This window comes from Mugil cephalus, chromosome 19, assembly GCF_022458985.1.
Source record: "Mugil cephalus isolate CIBA_MC_2020 chromosome 19, CIBA_Mcephalus_1.1, whole genome shotgun sequence".
Taxonomy (NCBI): domain Eukaryota; kingdom Metazoa; phylum Chordata; class Actinopteri; order Mugiliformes; family Mugilidae; genus Mugil; species Mugil cephalus.
Genome location: NC_061788.1, coordinates 21,645,046 through 21,670,784, shown reverse-complemented (window position 1 = coordinate 21,670,784; position 25,739 = coordinate 21,645,046). Strand labels below are relative to the sequence as shown.

Sequence of the window (25,739 nt, the reverse complement as noted above, 5' to 3'; positions counted from 1 at the left end):
CTACTGAAGGCAAAGGTTATGTTTTTTTACTGAATTTCACCTGTGGTTTTTGTAATATTAGCTTTTTCACTTGCTTCATCACGGCATTTCATAGCCACCCTACTCCCATCAGTACCCATGCGTAGTCATCCCTATTGCAACAGTGGTTGCTTTGTTCTAGCTCTGGTTAATTAGTGGCTGGTGACAAGCAGTCAAAGGAGTGTGAAACTACTAGATGGTGGCTGCAGGATGCGTTTGTGTTGATGTACACCATAACATACTGCCACGGCTGGAGAAAGATGACATGTTTATTTTTACATTTCCAGAAGCAGACTTTGACACATACAGACTGAGTGATGCGAAACGCCTGGTCATTGCTTCATGTGGGAGATTTTTTGTTGATCCAATTGGCCACCAAACCCTAATCACCGCTGTTTGTGCTCTACTGTTATTTTGGAATAATTTGGCTTTTTTAGGCCAGAAAGCGTTAGACAAACATCCTTATTGAAAGGAAACAGCTGTAGCGTTGAAGCCACCATGTGTAAAGTTTGAACCATCCTTCGCTTGGCATCTCTGTGGCAGGCAGCAACGCATGCTTCCACCCCATACTCTCCAGTGTAAACACTCCAACAACCATTTTAATGTGAAGAGAGCTCTGGTAACAGACTCAGGTCTTGTGTGAACGGTAATAAGGAGGGATTGACCTACAGCAGCCATCTATGAATGGGTCAAACACAAGCTGAACATGTGCTTATTATCCTGACACTAGATAAACACAAGGGGTTTTGTCTGGGAAGCCGTTAAAGTGACACGTTTGGTATGAAGGAAGGGAGAGGGAGTAGTGGAAATGATAAAGAAGGACAAAGAAAAGACTTTATCTGTCACTTCTGGGGATTTCATTCAGCTCGAGATCACTTTTTGCAACAAACCTTTCTTAACATTTAGGCACCATCTGACTAGTTGTGGTTTGGCATCAATTGTATAGTTTAATTCATTTGAAGCACACTATGGACTTAAGTTTAAAAACAGTATTTGGCATGTTTTTAGCCTGCAGACAACAAACACTACTATGCTCAGAGACTGTGAAAGTCAATTTCTCCATCAGCAGCTAAACTAAACGGAGATGCTAACAAGTTAGGATGAGAGCAAAGAAGAAACGGAAGAAACTCAAAACAGGACGTATGGTAAATGTAACTTCATGTGACAATTTTCATACTTAATGGCGCTATATGAATAAAACTGAACTGAAAAAATAATTTTAGATGTTTCTTTTATCTTTCTTGTCTTTAATACAACTGGCTTAGACCTGATCTGTGAGGTATCAACTCCATAAATATATTTAGTTAGATTTTCACTACACTGACCCAGTTGTAGGCACAGATGCAGCTATCCAAATGTATACATTTTAAAACTTTTAAAAAGATTTCTAGAAGTTAAACTTTTTTTTTTTTTTTTTAAATTTAAAACAAATGTTTTACTTTAAAAATGTGCTGTTTTTATGTCTTTGTGTGTGTTTGTGTTTGTAATTGTGTCTCAATTTCCCCTTGGGGACAATTGAAGTGATGTGAATTGAATTGAACTGAATTACACAAAACTAACAATCAAGTGAAAATGGGCAAAGTTCACAATATAAGCACTACCAGCGTACTTTAGCTAAAAATTAGCATATTGTTGTTGAATGCCAAAGCAGAGAGGAGATCCATGTTGGGCTGTCAGCAAACATGCACCATAGAACGAAAAGGATTATGAGAATAATTATGGAGAGAAACTGTCAGGCCACAATAAAGCTGGAAACAAACAGCAGTAACACTGCAGAGATTTTCTTGTATTTGTTAATGTGACAACACAGAGAAAGATGACTGTCAGGTGGAACACTGCTGTATGTCTTGGGTCTGGTACAAATTATAATCCTGGAACTGGGACTAATTAGAGAAAAGACATTCCCACGGGCAGGCCTCAGTGTGGATTGGCTGGTCGAAAGAATAGGCTATGTTAGCATGCCGCTGTAACTAAAGTAGTTGGCTCGCTTTTTCCACAGAGTTTCTGTTTATTTAATGATCATTTTTTTTCAATATTAATTATACTGCCGATTGTTGAACTTCACGTTGACAACAACATGTGTGAATGTCATAGATGACCTTATCTGGATTGTTTTTTCATGAAAAACCGTCGAGGCATAATGCTGACATATGCTGCTAATTATGCTAGTGGCTAAGCAGGAACAGAGGAGGCAAACTGTTTGCCAGCAACAAGAGAAGTATGACGTGGTTGGAGGAAAAAAACTCTCAGATCTTCCAAAGCTTCATTGTGTTTCTGCAACCTGCTGTATATGTTTGGCTGTTTGTGGCATGAGTGGAGTGTAAGCAGGATAGTTTGTTCACTAGAACCAGCACTGAAGTGGTGCCCAGAAAGATGGAACATTACCAAAGCAGAGAGTTTTTTAATTAAGTATAAAGTTGAGACATCAAGGTTTTTGAAGCTTTCTTTAGAAAAGAAAAGGTTTTAGGCCATGCTGGCTTATAAGTCTGCAACTATATGCCAGAACAATACAGCAACAGGAACATTTGGGACAATACAATGACATTTGGTGGTGAATGAAAACTGAATCTGCACACAGACAGACAAAGAAAAACAGAAATTTATCATTTTATCCACATCAGGGGAAAATTCACATTTTTGAAAGAATCTGAAGACGGAGCCTTGAGGCACTCCACTCACACACTGTTCAGAGAATCACCAGATCACGTGAAAGTGTTAAAAACATAAGCAAAAAACAATAAGGTTGTCATTAAGAATGAGTCACTACATATTTGGTCAGCTCACAGTTTGTGTAGGCTTAGTAAGGAGGTTCAAGTTTGTCAGTTTTTTTAAAAAAAAAACATTGAATATGTCAGGAAGAAGTCAGAATGCCTGCTCTTGTGTGTGTCGTGAAAAATTGGTCATCCTAGCAAAGCTATATTGATTGAAGTACTGTTCTTCCTTCAATCATGCAGTCTATACAGCCACAAAATATTATGTTTCTTTAAAAGTTTAAAGGTTGCCTGTTAAGCATGTGACCTCTACCTCACAACTGGTGTGGGGCCTAGTTGAGGGTGTTTCTATCATGTGGCCACAGTACACACCTGAAGAATACAAAAATACAAGGGTGAAGAAGAAGGGTGGTTTACACAAAGACATCAGTGTAAATGTTTAACTGGCAGATGAGATTCCAACACAGAAAACAAAAGACAAAAGTAACCGTGGGAGACTCTTTTGTGCAGCATACTTTTTTCATCATGTCTTGGATCCAAATGGATTATTCCCGACAGTGATAATGCATCTGAAACAGACATTCCCCTGTTGTGTGTTAGGTGTTAGAAATATCTGGGCCTGATTCTTTGGACATTAGTCTGCGTTCATCTTAGAAAACATCTTTTACTCATCAGTGGGGGTGGAGATGCAGAGGAGGTACGACTGTCACTGCATGTAGTTATCACTCCTGGAGCTTTAGGGAAAACATTTAACTAACAGGTAAATTTGTTGCTTTCTTGGGGATTTCCCACCAGTTTAATTTAGAAAACAGGATGAATTTATAGAGTGTGGGGACCCGAGGAGGCAGACCATGTCTTTGTGAATTAGTCTGGCCTAATTTTCATAGAAGGGCAGGCAGATTTAGCCTGCAGCAGACATAACACACATCATAGATCACACACCCTTCACTGTGCTGGGAGGTTTTTATCAGTGGTTCACATAGGAAGTTGGCCGGATCACCTCCTGAACTGTTCAACATAAACTGTATAGTCTGTTAAGTGAGAGAGGGCTCCACCCCCTCTACACACACATAGAGGTCAAAGTTGAGCTGAGGCACTCATAAGGCCGCCAGGCATTTAGTGTTTATATATTTAGGACACTTTGTTGTATTTTGACGCATTAATCCTGACTTTTTTTCCTGGATAAAACATGAAGGTCTATTATTTATGCGAGTTTCCCAGAAAAAGAAGAGATTGCGGATGTTTTTAATCTCCAACTTTCGCCTGGCCATCGTCTGTTTGGATTCGAAGAAATTTGGAGCCACAGGCAGTTGTTGAGTCTGTTTGTAATTATCCCGTTAAAGTGTCCCAGGATGTGTTCTCATGTTTTATGGTGCATACTTCTCTACCTGTGTAACTGTATTCTTTTTGCATGTATGTATATTTGACTTTGGATCCCTGGCACATTCCTCCTTAACTCAATTAATAGGAGCAGGTCTACTTTAAAAGACGTGCAGCTCAGCACAGTTTGTCTTGGACCCTGGGTTGTTCAGCGTTTTATCAAACTGCTCATGTGTGAAGTGAAAACGTTTTACCCTCATATTGCAAACCTTTTAGGAGCACAAAGAACAACTTGATAGGGATTCAGCTTTCAATTTAAAACGTTTAGAGAGGAGATTCTGAGCTGTTGTGAAAATATGAACTGATCCAAGTCTTTCAGTCACCAGCCTATATGCACTGTTATCTTACATTAACAAGCGATAATCAAATTATTGTCAACACACCCTCACCTAACACTGCAGCTCCCACATATGCATACGAATAAGGCATCTAATCTCACAGCTGTCTTAGAAGCAGAGGGTTTGTACTTAAGAGGTTTGTACTGTAACTTACAGTACTTGATTTAAAAGTGTACTTGTCAAGTTATTTCTATTTGGTAGTACTTGGTGACACCTATTTTTGTATTGGACCATTGCAGTTGTCAGTACTATAATAGTGTTCATTTTAAATCACTATTTTAATGCAAACTGGCTAGATTTCAGAAAATGTAGGCTTAAAAAAGGGAAACTTTGCAAGCTGTTATAAGCTTTTGCTATCTTTAACGGGCTACATAAACAGGCAGGTCACACTTGTTCTCTGTACCATTAAGAACCTCTGCTGCAACGGTTGCTGCAAATGTCTCTCACAAAAAAAAAAAAAAAAATGGTTTTACTGGAGGACAACCCTGATTTACTGGAGTATACCTTTAACTTTTAATGTTTAATGACCATTTGGAGTTTTTTGTTTTGTAGTAGAGTCATTTATTAGGAATTTTATATTTATAATAGTGCTGTCAAACCATTAAAATGTTTAATCAGATTAATCACAGGGTTGCTGTCGATTAATTGCGATTAATCAAGATTAAATATCCTTAAATATCGTGTTTCATTTTGCATGGGCAAACAGACTGAAGAAAGAAGGAAATATATGCACTTAAAGTGTTTATTTAAACACCTTCAACAGTTTGAACAAAATAACTTTAAACAACTTAACAACTTTTTGTCTCTTTTTTTAAACAAACATTTCTCCACATTAATGTGACCTTGTTCCTCCTTTTTCAGCAGCTACTAAGGAAAACTAACTTGTTGACATTGTCCAAGACGAGAGCTGACCGAATCTTGTTAATAACGTTGCCTGCAACTGAGAGCAGTCTGTCACACGGAACAGTGGTTGCAGGAGTGGTCAGATATTTGCAAGCCAGCATTGCCAGCTTGTCTTTGTCTTGGTTTGTCTCAAGCTGGGTGAAGCATTAGCCAAAGTGCTTGCAGCATCCCCGACTAATGTATGCTTGATGTTAATGTAGTTTATTTTATTTTATGTCAGTTGACTGTCTTGTTTTTTGTGTACTCAAATTTCCCATGGGGAGTGCTGTTTAGCGTCTTCCATCGTTATCCATTAGTTCAGCTGCCTGTCACTACCGGATCAACTGCCCATTTGTTCATGTACGACTGTAACTCTACTTTGATAAACTGCCCGAAATGACGTTTGGAGTCATTCTGCTGCAGATGGGTTAATAGCGTTAAAATTTTTAATGAGATAAATCATGATGATGGATTAATCTGCGTTAACCCGTTAATTTTGACAGCCCGAGTTTATAATTTCATTGCAAAAAATTAGGATTTAACACTGAATAAATGAATGAGGGTTATTTAGCCCTATAGTAGTAGGAGAAGGAGCGAGAAAGCATCAGTCAGCAGGAGTTCAACACTGGAAACTGGATAACTTGGATGACTATTGTCAAGTGAATGCTCATCAATTGTGAGTTCTTGCGTAGGTCTCAAAAAGAAAACAGAAATAGAAGAAGAATTAGAAGCTCAAGCATGCCATTGATGACAGAGTTTGGGTTTGTTTGTTGAACTGAAGCACATTGGCTCACAGAGGTGGACATGTATACACTGCATGCTGAAAGCGCTCGGTAAGCAGTGGTCGACCCTCACGGCCTGCCATGGGTCTGGAAATATTTTAACAGCAGGCTTGTCAAAGTAATAGCCTGTCCCTCCTCCTCCAGCAGATGCTTTGTTAATCATAGTTTAGAGACGGGGGCCCAAAGTGGAAGAGTTCTGAAGAGAATGGGAGCAGAGTTTTCACGCTTTTTCACAAGTAAATCTGTGTAACATTCTGCTGCTGGTACCTTCCAGCTCCACATTCCTGCTCCTCCCTCAGACTATTTAGATGATGGAAAGAGTGACTAAGAGTGAGCAAGATAAACAATTGTCACAAGATTTTTGCTTTACCTGCATCCAAAAACCTCCTTTTCCACTGCTCACTCTGGTTTTCAGCAGACCTAAGCTGGTATGCACCCGCTTATCAGTGAGCCAATAAAATGCAAATGACTCAGCTTGTTCCCCATCACGACCTTCCCTGTCTCGTGTATTGTCTTGTCTTTGAGCCTCCAAATGGCCAAACATTTGAAGGGAAGTGCTTGGTTTTTTATGAGATGGCTATTGTTGTTTTAACTCAGTCATGGGGATGGAGTTACCCCTGTGTAAGCTCCCTCAGTGATGATGGCTTGCAGGGTGGGAAGATAGCATCAGAGCCAGAAAGGGGAAATTCCATTGCAGGCAAGTGATACCATCTGACAATCCAGAAAGTGCCATGATACAGTCATTATGGCAGAAAGACCATAAACGCATTTCACATGCATGTTTATTTCTAGATGATAAGAGTGATGGAGCCACTTTGACAAAAGTAATCACATCTGGATATGGTTTGTATTTGAGAGGACCTTCACCACCAGTGCATTTCTGTATGGAACTCTGGTGGTGGCTCTGATGGTGCTGCCGTTTAAAGAATGCTTCCAGTATATAGTGGATTCAGGACGTAAATGTATCGTAGTTATATTTTAAATGGACAGAAGTGTAACTTTCAAAAACTACATAAATCGCTCAAGGTTAGTATCTCCCTGATCAATCAATGTGGGAGCAAGCACAGGGATTCCCAGATGGTGCCAGATTCACAGAGTGAGACTGCTGTGACAAGTTCTCAGATGGTATTTTCCTAAGTATTGTCAAGAGGAAGACTTACAGCGTGGGTGCCATGCACAAAGCATAACAATGCTCAACAGTGGAGTGGAGTGTGTTGTGTTCCTCCATGCCAACTCTCCCTTTCTTACAAATTCACTCTTTATGACTACACCCACTTGAGGCTTAAAGGCACAACGACAATACCTCCCTTTCCATCTCCAGGCTTTTTACACAGAACCCCAGAATAAAGCTTGAAGAGTCCTGCATGGAAACTTAAGTCTTAAAGGGGCTAATGCAATGAAATATGTGCACATGGAATATGTACCTTACCCTTTCTGTTATCTTATCGTAGAGGTTAACCATTGAAAGTGCTTTTTCCTATATTTGTAGCTCACCTTCTCAAGTCCTAGGTGGTAGGTGCGTAAACACGAAAAACTCATCACATCTAAGAAAACTCACCCATCTTATGACAGCCCTATATACGAATATTTTAGTCTTAAATATTTCAGCCTTATTATAATTTCTCTGTCATTTCAACAATCTCCCCCTTTCTCTGTTTTGCTCATTGTAAATGTCATTATGATTGTCAGTGTTGATTAACTTAGTAACTAATGCCACTAATCTTTCCTCATTGTTTCTATTATTTATTCTCATTTTTCTTTCATTTAATCTTTATTTAACCAAGAAGCTCCCATTGACATTAAAAACCCCAAGGAAGTCCGGGGCAAAAAAGGCAGCAGCAAATGCAAAACACAATTATATTTTGGTATATTGAAAGTCATATTGTTGTATGGTCTTTCATGTCTAAATTGCACACAAAGTACAGTTAGTGCTGGTTTGTTATATTTACCCGTTTTGTAGTTAAATTTGTGATTTATGTTCTCACTGAGCCAACTGTAATTAGGCACTCGCTAAAGCAATAATAGACGCTGTGTGTATGGCGTCTTGCGAACTTGTACCATTCATTTGTGATGTTCAGGCCGATACCCTGAACAAATGTAAGGCAGTCACCACACACACACATTTTAGTCAGAGCCAGATATTTGTCTAGGAGTTGATGGAGACAAAACTAGATCAAAAGAAAAGCAAATACTGGACACACTGTATTTACGTCAGATGGAGGAAGCGTTCAGCTACAAGAGGTTAGCCATAGCAATTAAAAAATAAGATGGAAATAAAATGAACAGTTGATACTTTTATGAATTGCAATGTAAGTGTAAAATTATTAAAATAGTTTTAAATTTAAGGTGGAAATTACTACAGTCTAGAGGGTTTTCAATTATATGTATGTCACAGCAAAGGAGGAACTGAAAAATGAATACATACACTGTAAAATATTACAGCCCATTAAGTTATGTGATTGTTTTCCTTCTCTTTAACTCCACTAGTCATGACAAGTTTTTGATATTGAACGCGATTTAATAAGTCATAAGTTATAATAAGTAATCCGTTGTCTTGACTTCCCGTAAGTTTTGTCTCTTCTGAGTTGAAAAAAGTGATGTAGGAGAAGAATTAGGGACGATATGTTATGAATACTGGGAAATATAAAGTCTGCTGCAGTTTTCACAATTTTAAAGTCTATAAAATATATAATATATATATAAAACATATACTTTAAAATGATGATACCTTTGGTACAAGGCTCTACAAAGAGGATTACACCGTGGTATTTTTACGTCAGCAAAGATAGTGGCACCATTAGTGTAATGGATGGGCGGATTTTAGAAACCGTTTCCCTACCAGGAATGCAGTCCAAAGAGGTTACTTTTGGATTTGGACAAATTTGAATGTTTCTAAATAAAATAAAAGTCAGATTTCTGAGCAAACAAGATGTTGAATGAATCTGCAGGAAGTTTAGGTAAACTTTAAATGTAATGTTGCATTAATGTATTTTTAATGTAACATTGAATTTGTATTAACTCATATTAACATTTTTATGGCAGTTTTGCTGACAAAATTTATTCTGTTTTCTTTTGGAGCGATGTGTCAGAGTGACTGGTGAATGGTATATGGCTTCAAGGCAGTTTGACCCAAGGTGCTTCCATCAGATGCACTTACCTCCAACTTTTATGAGAGGAGGAGGTCATAATTTCTGAGTGTCTTTCTGTTTTCTTTCCCAGTGGAGAGAAGGTGTGTGTTGGACAAGTGATTTGATGAAATACCAACAACACATTCCAACACGTTACATTCAGACTTTCCAGCCCACCCTTAACTGGCTTGGGAAAGTAATAATTTAGGATTTCCGCTCTCATTTTTTCCTTGTCTGATTTGGCCATTGATTTAAGTCCATTCCCCTGGCAGCTCGGTCCAGCAGACAGGACGTTACTTGTGGTGGTGCGTAAATGGCTTCTCCACAAAATTAGCCTGTCATTTAGTTTATGGAGGGGTAGTTCACCATTTCTTTCTTCTGCTGGTCATACCGTTCTGGTTTTAACCAGTAACAGAGTAAGGAAGGTATGCTCAGCCCACATAGCACACTCACGTAATTTTACAAGACTTGTGCCTCAGATAGATTTTATCAGGGAAGAATTAAGAGATTAAGTAGGTTGTACTCCTCAGAGGGTGAACTGAACCCTTTCTCAGTTGAAGTCTCCTTGAGATTCCTCCTTTTATATGAGCACATGACTTGTACTTGTTGAGCACATGCATTCTCCAATTTTGCTAAATTCTATAGTTTAAAGTTTATTTTATTTAATGCTCTTTCCTCTAGCCTTGAAACTAACAGTTTTTAGCCTCAGCACCGGTGAGACTTGTACCGTAGCAACCTTTTAATAATCCAGCTTTAAACTTACACATAACATTTTGAGAACAATCCAGAGATGCCCATATCTAGTGATCCCACTGATTTAAAAGCTCAAAGCAGCAGCGTGGGCTTTCTTTTTAAGACTGCACTTAACTCTGTAACTGAGGAGGTCCTGAGTAACTCCCATGACAGAAAACTGAGAGGCTGACCAGGGTAAGAGAGACAGAGGAGGCACACAGTGTGGTCTGAATTGGATATCTAGGAGAGGGTGGTTGACCAGGACTTGACTCATTTAAATTGGGGAGATAATGGCTACTGTAGCAATGTATATGGAGTCTGAATCGCAGCAGGTCAAGTGCCAGATTAAAAGACTGAATGCAGTTGGTTGTGTTGATGCCTTTAGTGGAGAAAGAGAAGTTAAAGCACATTTAAATGAACGTCTTACACCCAACCGAAGCCATTCCAATATTTACCACTACCGTGTAAAACTTAATTTTCACCTATTTCTAAAAAATTTCTAAAAAAAGCAAAATGAATTTTGCTGTGTCATATTATGACCACAGTGGTTTAACATGCCAGCAGCACTTTCTCGTTCCAAATTTATATTTTCTACCAGTCTCTATTGTCTTACGTAAGAGGGCGAAGAAGGGTGGAAACATAAGCAAAAGCTTATTCTTCCCTTTGTTTCAGTCCAGTTTGTTAGACAGTAGGGGTATTGGTAAGACGAGGAGGGACACGGGTCCAGAAGAAAAGTGTTTTTTGTCTCAGTGTGTCAGCAAGGAGAGATGCCGATCAAATTTTTTCGGGAGCTCAGCAGGATGTGCGTCATTAACTACGTTACTTACTGCATACTCCTTACATATTGTTTTAAAATCATCATGCTGCTTGGAGCTTTAAAACACTCCATTAACCACTAACCTTCTTGGAGAGAAGAAAAGCAGTGGTTGAGTTTTCAGTCATGTTTTCCTTCTTTGACACTCTGTGGTTCTTTGCGTCGATCCACTGAGGTTTAACTCAGCCAGCAACACCATTTGTGCCTCTAAAGTAGCTCTGCCTTTGAGACATGTTTGTGTAACTCCCGTCTGCTCTCTTCAAACTGCTTAATCGGCCCATACTGGAATCTCAAGGAAGGGTTGGATGTAAGGGCAAAAATGTAGAGGGGTGGAGGATGGGGAGCAGTGAAGACAAAGGTTAGAGGACTGAGTGGCAGGAGGACACACGCACACACAGACAAACACACACCAAACACACACAAGCAGTTTAGACAGGAGCGGGAAGGAAAGTGTTGAGGTGTGCCAGAAGGCCCTCAGTCAAAACCCCAGTAGATGGAGCCGTGGCCTGGCCTCTCCGCTCTCAAAGGACCCTTTCATGGCAGAGGCAGCAGGCTGTTGGAATGCAGCAACCAGCAGTCTTATTCAGTTCTGGATGGAAAAGCATCCCATTGCTCCCAGTCCCTCATTTTCCAAAGCAGTGGATGTATGCAATCAATCAGGACCGTTGCCTTGTGTAACCAGCTTTAGGAAGTTAAGCCTGGTCTTGGTTGTCTCAGTTTTCTCTTGTGCCTCACAACCCATGTGTTTATTACATAATAAAAGACAACTTTGCCCTGTTGTGGGGTGCCCATGGGTTAACTGGCGACTCTCTCCATCTACGAGACTAAAGTCCCATTAGTCAGTGCGTTTACATGCAGAGCTTAATCGAGCTATGCTCAAAATTCGACTTTCTGACTACAGTCTTTGTCCCAGTTTACATGCAGCGCAAGAAAATCGAATAACTGTTCTCCTCTTCCACACTAGGTGGCGATACGTGTCTTTTCTGTGGGATAATACCACATGAATACGGCACGATTTCCGGGTGACCTATCACGTGATATAATAAACAAGAGTCGTTCATGCGCAGACCGGCATTTCAAACAACAACCAGACGGATAATAGTTTTTCAATCTTGTACGTAAGGTTGGCGTTACTTCTGATGCAGGTAAGATCCACGCTATCCCTCAGACGGCTCCGTTTCTCTTCTTCTGCGATCGGCTTTCTTGGACGTTTTTGTTCCAGGGTCACATACCAGCGCAGCGGTGGTGGAGTATGCGCACACGCATTATCCGATGAAAACTCCGTTTCCAGTCGCATTATCTGGGTGTCTCAATCGGAACATGAGATCTCCGATTTTAAACCGAGTAACGTGTTTACATGCACTTAAATTCTCCTGTTATAGTCCGATTAATTAATTCGTTTTTTTGACGTGCATGTAAACGCACGGACTGACTCCTTAAGGTCGATGTATTCATAACACCTTGCAGTACAATAGTATTAGAAGAAGCATATAACATAGATCTTTACATGTGGAGTGAGACATGTGGCGAGCGTGGATGGATTGATGGATGTGTAACAGAGATAATATTGTTTCCAGTAAAAGGAAAAGAGGCCTCAAAGTAGACCCTGTGGGACACTTTTACCAACTTCCACTCAAAGCAGCAGCTTGAGTTCTTCCTGACAGCGAGCCAGAACACCAGTTAACTGAAAAAGTGCCTCTGGATGTAAAAGGGTTGCATGGTAAGGTACTGCAGCATTAATAAAGCAAAAAAATGTTTTCTTTCCCAACAAACAATACTGCTATGGCAACCCGGGTGTTTGTGTATTGCTACCTAAGCGATATATTCAGATAATTCCTATTTTGTCTTCCCATTATTTTAAATCCACGTAGTTTATCTGACTCCTTTTGAAATATGTGTTGAGACTATCTGGATTCTGGGACTATCATTTTCATTTGACGATATCCCTGGCTGAGAATTAGGAGCCTGCTCGCCTTAATGTTCTGCACATTGCTTATGAAAGATAACGTGTGGGATTCTTTAGATTTGGAGCTCCATCAGCCAGGAACCATTACACCCAACCCTGCTAGATTTAGCTCAGCTCTGTACACATTAGTAACAGAAGGTCAACATGACACATTGGATGTGGGGTTTTATCAGGCAGGGAGGGTTTAATGAAAAAATGTTTTGGCTGCAGTCTTGTGGGAAATGTAGGATCCATTATTTGTGGAGCTTAACCCAAACCGTGGACTTCAGTTTTGATTATTTTGCATCAATCTGGTGAATCCCTTTGTGGAATTGCAATGTTGAATCATTGAAGTAAACCTTCAATATCTAATCATATGTAGCCTACCTGAAGCCTACCTATAGAATGTTTAGCTTTGTATTTTCACATTCACCAATTTATATCAAATTCTTTTTGGGACCAGATCACTCTTCATTGTTTCCATTCAGTTCATTGGGGAATGACTTCTGCAGTAGATTAATAACAGATGGGTGCAGTGGGCTGAGAATGATCAATGGAAAGATCAGAGAAAGACCAGGATTTAGCTTTGATGTGTGTGCTACAAGGATATCGAAGGTCTGATTACGTGTTGTTTCTTAAAGTTCTATGTCTCACATGGCATCGGCCCAAGGGAAACAGTAGAGATAATCTCTAAAACAGGCACCGCAACAACAGTGCCTCTTCATCTGATGCAAACACATTTTGTGAGATAATCTATCCTTTTCATCCTAAATGTGTCTGCCTGCATATAATCTATCTGCGACTGAATTTAACTCTGATCTACGGAGGGGTATTTGGCTACCGAAAGGAATGCTGTATGGTTTTGTTCACTGAAGTCCTCAGCACCACCAATTTCCTCCACCACCCACATCTGTCAAGCATATGTTCTGTATCACAGAGAAGACAGCAGCCTGTGCCAAGTCAAGTGTAGCTAATAACTGAGCCATACATTGTGCCTGCTCGCATGCGCCGGATTCTGATTAGCTCTCAAGGAGAGCGGGCCCCCATCAAACAGAAAATCCAGAGCATGTATTATCCATATTTCTTGTTAAAAAGAAAAATATACACCGATCAGCCTGATCCACAAAGGCCCCTCCTCTCAACCAACTAACAACATTCTGTTGCCAGACACCACAGGACACCCTCAGAAAGTCCTCGCCCATTCTCTGATAAACTGTTTTGGAGGCACAAGGGACACCTACACAATATTAGGAAGATGGTCATAATGTTATGCCTGGTTGGTGTGCAGTGTACAGTGCAGTGAAAAGTGTGTTCTAGTGCCATCAATCCAAAGAATTCCCCCCGCACACAAGAAATATCGAAATCAACGGCTCAACCAACCATCTCATTACATTACCTCTAAATATGCAGTCAATTACTAACTTGCAGATTAACCTAAATGCTACTGGGAACATTTATACTCCTGACCCTTGATATTAAAGGCGTAAAAGCCTTCTAAGCACTACGTTACGGACAAACTTCAAATGTTAGGTATTCTATAAACTATTGTTTATGCAGTTCTTTTTGTCCAGTGTGTTTTGCATTGTTTGTGGTCTTCTTTGCAGCCTCTGGAGACCACCACCGCATAGAGTTATCCTGGTCTTGTTTTTATTTTGGCTTTCGTTTTAACTCTTCTGTCCTCTCCTCTGCTTTTCCTGCAGCTGATCCAGGCCTTTCAGTGGATGCAGATGGTTTGGCTGAGGCTCAGAGTGGCGCTGCCCCCACGGCTGAAGGTAAGAATACTTTTGTTTTTGCGTACAAAGCTCACTAATTAATAACAAGTGTTTGGCCCTATTATACTCATACAGAGAGCCAAATCTGTTCTCATTAGCCTTATCTGATATCCAGTCATGGCGACGATGAATCAGCTCAGACCCAATAGTACAGTATATTATTAATAAGAATGAAAAAGTCTTGTCAAAGTTATGCAGTCTCACTATTCACTCTTACTATTTATACTGGTACATTCCGAGCCCCAAGCCACTAAAACCATGGACTATAAACGACACGTCTAGGGAGCTACATTACAGTCGTCAGTGTGCAGTTCAGGGGGACATTTTAGTTTGCTCTTTCAAATCTGTTGCTTAGCTAAATTTTTGAGGACTGTTCAGGAAAATGATTGATGATGAGGATGACCTACTTAGAATTAACTCAGTAAACTATCTTTCCACTGTGTCTTGTATTTCTTGGTCAGGTTCTTCTCAAAACCTATGTGGGTTAAATCAACGTTCTAAGGGTGTGACATGATTATTTAATGCTAATGCTTCATTTTGGGAAAAATTTGCCAATTTAAACACAGATACACCCGGCCGTGTCCCGTTGGCTAGCTGGTGGTGGCTGCTTCTAGCGTGGCTGTATCTGCTGAGTGGCTGTCCTTGTTAGGCAAATCTGTCTTGTTATATTTGGCAGGTAAAAGATAGAGCTGGAGTTGGGTGGGTGAACAAAACTGGGGCTGGTTTTTATAATTAGTTTTTAGTGCTTATTTGAAACTAACCCTAAGTGCATTTGCGCCTTTCAAGACAGTGTTTGTGTGTATGCCACTGTGTGAGTCCACTGAATCTGCTCTGTGCAGAGAAGGGGATACCTGTTCAGTCTGTCATCAGCGGTTCAAGCAGTTGTTTGAGCTACTGCTCTCCAAAGAGTAGAGGCTATCAGTGGACTACATGATCTCATCAAATGACTTCCTTGTAGCCAGCTGTGAGTTGCTGTGGTTGGCTGCTGAGTTGTTTTGCTGGGTGATTCTATTACACTTTTACTTCTACTACTTTGCTTTTTAGAACAGGCCACACTAACCAACCTGCAGTGTTAAAGTCCTGAACAATATATTCAGCTAATATTTTGGATGATGTTCCTTTCTCCCGTTCACCACTACTGGATTAGAAAGGCCAAAATGATAAGAAAATTGAACACAAACTCAAGATCAATTTCACACTTTATTGCATTGTGGAATGTGTCACCTGAATATTCTTAATGTAGCTCAAGCTCTACTTGCTGGCCTGTTGGTCTGCTATTTAAAATAACAATAGATGTACATGTTCTTATTATAGACATGACAGGCATAATAACACTTACAATAAAGCCGAGCGGCTGAATGCCTTGAAACCCATGGTGGACACTTAGGCAGGGGGTGCAGTAAGTTGGATGGCTGAGGAGGATGTGCGAGTACTAGAGGGCGGGGAGTGTATATTTGGAGAAGTTCAGACAGGAGGTATTTAGTAGGATCTTGTTCTCACTACAGCATTTTATAGAAAGCCACTGGAGCTGCTGAAGAACTGGGGTGGTGGGTGATGGTCCACAGAGGGAGTTCAGGTGATGATGCAAGCTGCGGCATTTTGGACCAGTTGAAGTTTATGAACACACTTGGAGGGTGGACCAACACAAACAGAATTACAGTAATAAATGTGTGATGTAGCAAGGGCGTGGACACTTCATCACCACTTCCTTCAGATAGGAATGTGATTCCTGAGTGAGTTCAGTACTGACCTCCTGGGGTGTGCGTTTCCTCCACCAGTGTGTAAGAAGCCACACTGATTAAGTGTGCAGTCTTGTTACACACAAGATTGCACGTTAAGGGAGTTTACTGGAATTGCATGTTTTTTGTGGACTGAGTCAGGCATGGTCATTTACGTGCTCATAGCTTAAGTAGACTAATTAACCGACCAATAACCAATTTTCTCAGAGGTACCTTCATAGCAAAACAGTGTGAGCACCTGTTCAGCGTGTAACCCTCTGGGTTTAGTGATAATTCAATTTCCGTTGAGGTATCAGTTCATCCTGGGACTGTTTAACCAGAGATGAAAATACTGCAGCTAGGTCAGTGGAGTGCTCTGCATTTATGTTTAACCTGGCTTTTCATGTTTAAGTCAGCCTTATCATGCTGTTAGTGGTATAATCTTCAGGCACCACATTCATTTTACTTTGTTTAACAGGTATACCCGTTTTGGCACATGTATACACTAGTGTGGTTAAATATGATGTGACTGTAGTGATATGCAGATCATATACTCCACTGGGTCCAGTGTAATGAAAGTTTTGTTATACTTGTTTATAGTGTCTCCTACCAAATGACATAGATATGTTAAGTACAAATTGTTGGTGTTATTTTACCTTGTATTGTTTTACATGATTTACCGTACATGCTGGTTTCCTGAAAGAATGAAATATATTGTGGTTATTGTGGTAATTTGTGACTAACTGTTTTTGTATCTATGTACTGTAAGTTAAGATCAATTTGTGGTTCTTGCATAGACCCTCTGTTTTTATACTAGTTTCTTACTCTGAGGATGTTATTGGACTCTTAAAATGAACATACCTTAAGATGATATTGGAGCGTATTCTGTGCAGAGTGTTGGGTAAAGACTCCCATCTGTATTTATGAGGTGTTTTTGAAGATTTACATCTTAGGAAGGAACCTGTTGGCAACAAACTGTGCAGGAAGTGAGGAAGTGTGGACAAATGAAAAACACATTGTACTGGGATATGTTGACAAGATGGAGAATATTAAAAGTAATAGCGGACGTATGTTTAAATGAACTGTAGTTTTGTCCTTCATTTCTATTAGTCATTGGGAACATTCTTTTCACCAGATGTATTGCTGAGACCTAGAAGTGGCAGCAGCAAAGTGAGATAAGCACTCTGCATTTCTTGTTTTAAACTAGGTTTCCCAGGACTTTTGTCCATATTAAAGCATTCATTAATGATTCCAAACAGGTCTGTTAATGGCTGCGCCTTCTGGTTTATAACCCTGTCCTCTTGACTTAGCCCAGTCATGCAGCCTGGTGGGTGTTCAGTGAGGCCTCCTGGCCTGTAAGCATGAATCATGTTATAATTTAAGGGGAAGGTTCAACACTGCTGCTGCAAGGTCTGTTTAATACCAGGGTAGGGAAATTAAATGGTACAATGCAAGGACTGTTTGCATTGACCATCGGAGGCCAAGGAGAGCACTGAGAGTGGTAATTGTGTTTATGAATATTTTCAGTCAGTGTTTAGAAAGGGAAGCAGTTGCTGTATTCTTTACTTTTTTCTAATAATTATGTTCAGTTATGTCTGTTTAGTTGTAAGTGTGGGATGTTCACAGAGGTCACCATTTATCAGTCAACTAAAGGCTCTTTCAGAGTACTGCAGGAGCTAAATGCCATAACCTACACATATAACCTATGCTGGTGTGAGCCATTTATACTCGTCAGTCTAGCATCTGTAAAAACACCACCCAAACGCTAGTCGGCGGCTGTGTCTTTTTTTTTTTTTATCAGTCGGATTAATTTTGGTTTCTGCTTCCTGTTCTCTTCCAACAATGGCAGCTGGAACCTTCGCCAAAATTTCACAGATGAGTCATACAAATGTTTGTATCTCGAAACCTCCTCATTGAATCTTTCTTATGTTGATCCAAAACAATCAATTAGATTATGGCGGAGATGGAGAAGCAGCCAGAAATACTAAACGGAAATACGCAACAACCACCAGACCAATCACAGCTATTATGTGTTGCGGTGGCACATAGTTAGATTGTGCACATAAGTTATTCTGCTAGGGTCTGTGTAAAGAGCCGTGCTGTCGCTGTAGCCTCTGTCAAGTAAACGCACAAGTATACACCACCTATTAAGTGGAATAGTTTATTGCGTGAATGTAGATACATAAAGCATTGTCTTCTGGAGTCTATTGTGGGCTCTAATCACTCCTCACTTACCAAAAATAATTAGGAAAACTCAGGCCAAACTTGAGCAGACCATAATTCAGCTGTAGGTTTAGACCAGGTTTATACTGTACATGGTCTACTTTAGGCAAATGTGTTTGACTTTGGAATAGCTCCTTAACTCTGACTCAGACCATTCATTTGTTGCATTGCTTGAGCAGTCATTAGGCAAACAAGCTGGTGGTCCAAGTGGACCGAGCTTTGGAAGCATGCCAGAGAGTTGACTTTGCGAGAAAGCTGCTTTTCATTACCTCTATCTCTTGGGGATAAAGCTAATCAATCAAGCACTTCAGCCTTGATATTTGAGACAGTCATGCCTTAAGTACTTTAGTAGTCACAAAGTAGTTTGGATTTTGACCAGGATGGATGATGTCTGAATCGCCCAGTGAGGACCCAGCCTGCACGCAGGCATGCTGCCTTTACCTCTGCTGGGTTATATTACATCTCATGAGTGAATGTGAATGATAAGAGAGTTGGACACTTTGACTCATAATAATACAGTCACAATTTGGCAACAAACCTGCATTGCTGCTGGGATAAGACTGTAATTTGGGAGGTGAAGCTCAGTTTTTAAGTTAATATCTGCTGCACTGTGAATCACAGTTTTTTGATGCCACGTCCACATACAACACCAATGTCAACAAAGCTGATTCTAGCTTTTGGAAGGAACTAGTTTTTGATTAGCATAATAACCCAAGGCTGAGAAATAGAAGGAATAGAAGATGACTGTAGTGGTCATGTAAACTTATACAGTAATATTTTGAAAACCTAAAGTACAATGGATTGATATTTAAAAATATGATGCTGTAGGGAGGAATGGTTTGGCTGAACTAGACATGAAACATTGTGAAAAAAAAAATAATAATAAAAAAAAGCTCCATCTTGTGTTAAGCAAAGATCGCTAAATATCAGAATACATTTCCTAAAAACTTTGAGACCAGCAAATGAAACCGTCATCCCAAGAGTTTTTGAAAGACAAAAGTGTGTGATGGAGCAATTCCAATTCCCTGCGCCAGTGATTCGTGTTTGTTTTGAGTCTTTTAATCACTACTGAATGCACGCTGTTTCATCTCTCCTTACCTGCCTTGCCCTTACACACTCATTCACACAGTCGCGGCACTTCCTTAAATGACAGATGAAGACTTTATAATTAAAGAGCTGAGTGGTGACTTCACTCATCTGTAGTCCGCCCTGAGCAGAGCTCTGCTGTGCCAAGATGGGAAACTGGCCACACATCTCTGTTTTTCCATTGCGTAAACCCAAGAGCCTGGCAGCTGCTGGAAATGCAGATGATACCAACAGCTTCAGGACGTCTGAGTGTCTGTGTTTATCATCTCTCTGAGCCCCAACTGTTCATTTTTATTCCCATATACAGTAATCTGCATAGCACTAACTGGGCCCCTTGCAGAGAGGCAAGAATTCTGTAAAGACATTCCTGCATCACCTCTGCCATCACGCTGACTGTGTGATGTAGTACAGTTTGTCAGTTTAAAAGGTTAACACTGGGAATAATGATAATGATTTGGCTAATTACCTTGATATCCCATTATCCTATTATAATATAATAATAAGTTCAATATAATAATATAATACAAGTTCAGGAACAACCTGCACTAATTTGCATACCTACTTGGCCATTTGTTGGTAATCCCTATCAGTGTTTTCCGAATAACAACAACCCTCTGTCCGTCTAACTCCAAGGCCATTTAAGGGAGAATTGTTTTAAATCAACAGTTGGTGAGCAGCCAGTAACGTCTCAAGCCTGCAGAAAGAGGAAACAGAGCTGCAGTCATTTTCCAAATTGGAATATGAATGGCGCAACTCCTGCTCTCTAGCGGCCTGGTTACCCTTGTCCTTGTTTACCTTTGTTTTTCATTTGTGTCCGCTCCTCTCTCTGTCTTTCTATCACCAAAGGCCATTCGCCCAGCTTTATTTCATCTGCAGCCGCACTCACTGCACAAATAAAGACTGTGGTCTCAAGTCATTTTTCTGAAAGGGAGCCGTTCTGTGTAGTGCGTTCTTACTATTACACAGTAAGAAAGACATATTGTTACTATAAATACAGCCTACCAGCACATTTTAATTCCACAGGCTCCCACCCTGATCTCCTTATGTCATGCCTTTTTTGTGGGCTTAATATGATTCACTGTTCCTATATGCTCTGGTGAAATCATCATTCAAAGTTCAGGGGTATGGTCAGATGTAGATGTGATTTTTTTTTTTTATCAAATCACGGTGCATTGGCCTCACAACAAGAAGGTACTAAGTTCCAATCTGCCCTCCAGCTGGGGGCTTTCTGTGCAGAGTTTGTATTTCTTCTCCCCGTGTCCACGTGGGTTTCCTTTAAGTTCTCTAGCATCTTCTGGATATTCATAGTAGAGTTAATTGTTAAATGCAATGATTCCAAACTGACTGCAGGTGTGAGTTTAAGTGGTTGTTTGTTTTCTGTATTAACCCCGTTCATTCGGTTATGAACTGCACAGGGTCTACCATGGTTGTATCCCAGTTATGGCTAGGATAGGCTGCAGTGTGACCTTCTAGAGTCTAGATGATGGATATAATGGTTAGTGTAATAGATCATTGAATGAACTATTCAATAAATCGTATAGAAAAGCTGGCTGCCTCATTATTGTCAATATCTGTTGTTGTGCGGACCTTGGTGCTTCTTGGATCAAGCTGTAAGTTAAAACTGATTATACCTCACATCATCTGCTGATGTGTTCATCAACAGCAGTAATACGCATGTGGTGGTGAAGATTTAATTGCAGCTGACGTGAAAACCAATATGGAAGGAGAAACACTCAATGGACACAACATAAACTATTGAAACCATTGAGAAGAATAAATAAGCCGTGTTCAGCTGTCTGATGATGTGTGCGCAATATTCCTGGGCTGCAAGAGGGAATGAAGTTAGTTTATGACTCCTGACCACACATGCTGACTGCACATGTGTGACCAGGTCTGCATACACACGCATTGGGTGTACTATAAACAGAGCCACATGTGTGTCTGTCATCCACTTCATATTGGAGTATATCTGAGCCTTTAGTTGTTGGTTGTTATTTTTGTAAGTCAGCAACAGTATGGATTTCATTTATGTCTCTTTCCTTCACAATACTCAGTCTGTCCAATTTAGGGGAAAAAAGGAAAAACCCAGTAGTAGGGCATACACAAGGAGGCAAGTCCAGATGGAACTTAATGAGACAAAACTTACAACAAAAGGCACTGCAGGGCTGAGGCAAGGATATCCAAAAAGACTCCAACCGAAGTAATCTAAAACCCTTTCCAAAAAAAAAAACAAAAAACAAAAAAAACAAAAGGATCAAAAACATGATGGAGAAATACAAAGAGCTACGGGCAACGGCAGGCAATCATCTCTGGGAAGAACAGACAAACTGACGGGATAGGAAACAGTAAGGAAATGAGACACAGGTGAAACTAGTGGGGGCCGAGCCAACAATCAGAGTGAAAAACACAAAAAGCAAAAACTAACAGAAAGACACAGGTACAAGGAACACTTCAAGTAACACAGGAAGACAGATCAAATAAAACTTTTACAATAATGTATTTCATTATATTAAGTCAAACAAAACTCAGTTACATGACACAGGCAGTCAGTCTATACAGTCTTTACTATCTAAACTGGGGACACTGATAAAGACTGGATACAAAAAAGGGAAAAAACCCTTTCTTGGCTTCAGAAGCATGGTAATAAACATCCTTTATCTTCTGTATATCCAGAAAAGACAAAATCAGTGGTCATGAGGGACTCACAGGAAGACAATATTTATTTCATCGTGAATGTCTCCTTTGCAAAATCCACACTTCCATGTCACCCAAAGATAAACATACATTTGGCCTTGGGCAAGGCAGTTGTTTCTGCTTGCGTTTGTCTTGTGGTTTAGCGCAGAGATGACACATAGTATAGAGGCAACAAACAAAAACCTAAAGAAAAGATCACCACCAGCTTTTCAATTCAAATATTAGTGAGCTGACAACACAGTATTTCCACAAGAAGCTACAGTAATATTATTATGTATACTATCCAGCCTTTAGAAAAGATAGATTGGCTAATTTCATATGTATCCTCGCATCAGTATTACTGTACTATACGTCAGACATTAAGCAACAAGAATTGTCAACAGTTCATAAAACAAATACAGTTAGCAAAGAAAAACATTATTGCATACTTATGTACTTTATTCACTCTGTTTATACTAATGAGTTTTGACTAAATATTATACAGTTCAACAGTATCACCTCCAAATGAGCAGGAGCTTTAATTAACAGCTTTCTTTTTTAGGTCATATTTAAACATTGGAAGGTGGATTGTGTGTATTTTAATTATTGTATTATACTGCTTTAATTTAGGTAGGTGTCATACACAGTTTATACCTGCGTGTAAATTTAATGCCATACTACTGTGACAGCCCAGACCCCACGCTGACCCCAATGCCCGACGTGCACCTCCCCAGAAATCATATTTCCACTTTACTATTTCCGGCGGCTGCACATCTCTGCAATTTTCTAATTGGTTGTTTCGGATCAATAAAGATGGAAGACATCCAGGGCAGGTCTTCTATGAAATTTTGGTGAAAGTTTCAGTCGCCATTGTTGAAAATGAAGCAGAAAGTAGAAACAAAATTGAACCCAACTGGCAAAAAAGACACAGCACTAACTATGCACTGACATACAAAGTTTTTTTTTTTATTATTGCGTAAAGTTGATCTGGAACTACTCTGTTGGGATCTGCTTATGCTGCACCAAAACAATCAATTCAAATTGACAGAAATTGAGAAGCGGATGGAAATACTTAAGTGGAAACATGCAACAACCAAGCAGACCAATCAAAACACTCTTTATTCTTTATCGCAGAAGCATAAATTGCGGGTCAGGCCAATCATTTGCATGGGCTTTATGTGGTTCTGGACAGAAGACATATTCATACCTGTCATCTGAGAGCTGTTTGGTTCAATTTGTTTACAGCTTAATGGCTCTGATTGGTTGTAGGACTATCCACTTGCATGCAGTGGTATTTTCTTTCGTGTATCTGTTGAAGCATGCACCACAATGACATCCAAATGCTGTGTTACCAGACTCATATTCAATGAGAATTCAGTCTGACTACACCAGTCTGGGCAGGTGTATCGGGTATTAACAAAATGAAAACACAGGGGATACTTAGTGGAGTTTGCATGGTAAATCTAGTGTCTCTTTGACTGCTGCCAGAAGTTTCATCAACCCCTTTGGCAGACCTGCACTGCATCCAGAAAATGGTGGGCTGCTTATACTCCTGCCATATGTTGTTTGTCTCATGTCCCCACACACGGAGCCATACTGGAGGCTTTGGCCTCATTTTGTAAACCCCTGTGGGTCACTGAAGACTGCAATGCACCCTAATCACTACTCACATTTTTTCCTGGTTTATAAAAGAATAGTCACTGCTATCCCAGAGCTAATTTTACCACAAGCTGATCTTTAATCATAGCCATATGATGTACATGTTCTTCATCTGGTTTCATCTAAATGGACTTGATGGGACAGATGGGCCTCTTGGCTGTGACCAAGGACCATGCTTTTGCAGATATTCCTGTATGGAAACTGTGTGCACAATGTCAAAGCAGGAAGTAGGCCTGCAAGCTGTGATAGATTTTTATAGCCGACACTGTTTCACCATTTGTCTTTGTGGGGCTTTGTTTATTGGGGGTTTGTTTACAGTCCGTATGACTGGCTAACAAGCAGTGATGTCACCATGTTCCCTAGCTACAAGATTTAGCACACTGCACACATTATCAGACTCAGGGATCACTTCTCATGCAGTTTTTTTTAATCTTCCTAAGAAAAAAGAAAAAATGCAAAAGTTGGTGCCTGCATAACATTACCCACATTGAAACTAGGACTCCCAGCACCTGGAAATACTTAGATGTGTACACTCAGCTGTGAACGGTCTTATCATAAACACGAGAACAGATGGCAGACCATGAAAACAACATCAGAGCTATATGAAACCGGGACCGTTTTCAATTCTCCCCATTGTTTTTCATCCCTTCAAGGTAATTTCTTGGAGTTCCAGGAGCCAGTCAACAACATCACTCACTTCCAGGGCCAGACAGCCACACTGCACTGCAAAGTGACAGGAAACCCTCGACCGTCCATCCGCTGGCTCAAGAACGACGCCCCCGTAGTTCAAGAGCAGGGCCGCATAACCATACGCAAGACAGAGGCAGGATCCAAACTCCGCATCCAGGACCTGGACACAACAGACACCGGCTACTATCAGTGTGTGGCCTCCAACTCACTCAAGACCATTACTGCTACAGGTGTCCTCTATGTCAAACTAGGTAAGGTTCACAATTACTTACACCACAGCTTAGTTTCATGGGGCCAAAATATCCCTCATAATAAATATCTTGCATTTAATTTATACAACATCTGTTTTACACAGTCAGTAGCTGTGCAGAGCTTGTGTTTTTATTAAGCTGCTCTTAAACGTTACTTTGTACCGTAACTGCACAAACCTGTAATAGCTATGCTTTGCACGTAGAGTGATAAAACCAAACGAGCCACTCCTAATATTTATTATGTGCTCTTTGTTTATGTTTTATTTTGGATTTACAGGACAGATGCCCACACGTGGCCCAGATGAACCGTGAGTAAACACTTTTTACATGACTGTTTGTCTGTGTTCTCATAGGCACAGGGAGGAAAAAGCCTTCTTTTAAGTATTACCGTATTGCACATTAAACGTGCCTATGAGATGTTTGTAACACCACTGATGGAGAGCAGCATCTGTGGTCAGCTCCGATGTATTTCAGCGAAATTAGGCATTCACAGCAGGAAATCATCCTTAGAACCATCTTAAACCACTGTGGCACTGCTACCCACTGTTCTGTGGTAAATCTAGTAAATTAGTTTTGCTTAGAGAAGGCTAAACACACTGCTTCATCAGAGCTGTGACTTGTGTGACACACTTAATGCTTACTGCACACAGCCATCGCACACTGAAGAACAGAGAAGAATTACACAGATGGTGTGACTTGAGAGGCTTCTGTGGATGTTTTAATCCATTTCTAGATTAGAAAACACTGAATTGTGTAGGTCTCCCTTGTGACTCCAAATCAGTTGTGACTCATCAGAGGATGGACATGGGCCTTCTGAGGGTGTCCTGTGGTGTCTGGTAACAGAGAGCTGTTAGTGGGGGTCTTTGGGTCCTATGTATTGAAGGGAGGGGTCTCTGTGAATCATCCAGGTCAACACCGTGTGCTGTTCTTCAAGTTT

At 40.3% G+C, this 25,739-nt stretch overlaps 1 protein-coding gene across 1 annotated transcript in view; it reads left to right on the top strand.

The window, feature by feature from the left end:
- The window catches only part of ror2 (receptor tyrosine kinase-like orphan receptor 2), a 45,150-nt gene that overhangs the window by 6,367 nt on the left and 13,044 nt on the right, over positions 1 to 25,739 (top strand). Inside the window, exons 2-4 of the mRNA XM_047570500.1 lie at positions 14,431 to 14,502; positions 24,515 to 24,802; positions 25,080 to 25,110. Coding sequence (XP_047426456.1) covers positions 14,431 to 14,502; positions 24,515 to 24,802; positions 25,080 to 25,110 — 391 coding nt within the window. The remainder of the gene's footprint in view (positions 1 to 14,430; positions 14,503 to 24,514; positions 24,803 to 25,079; positions 25,111 to 25,739) is intronic.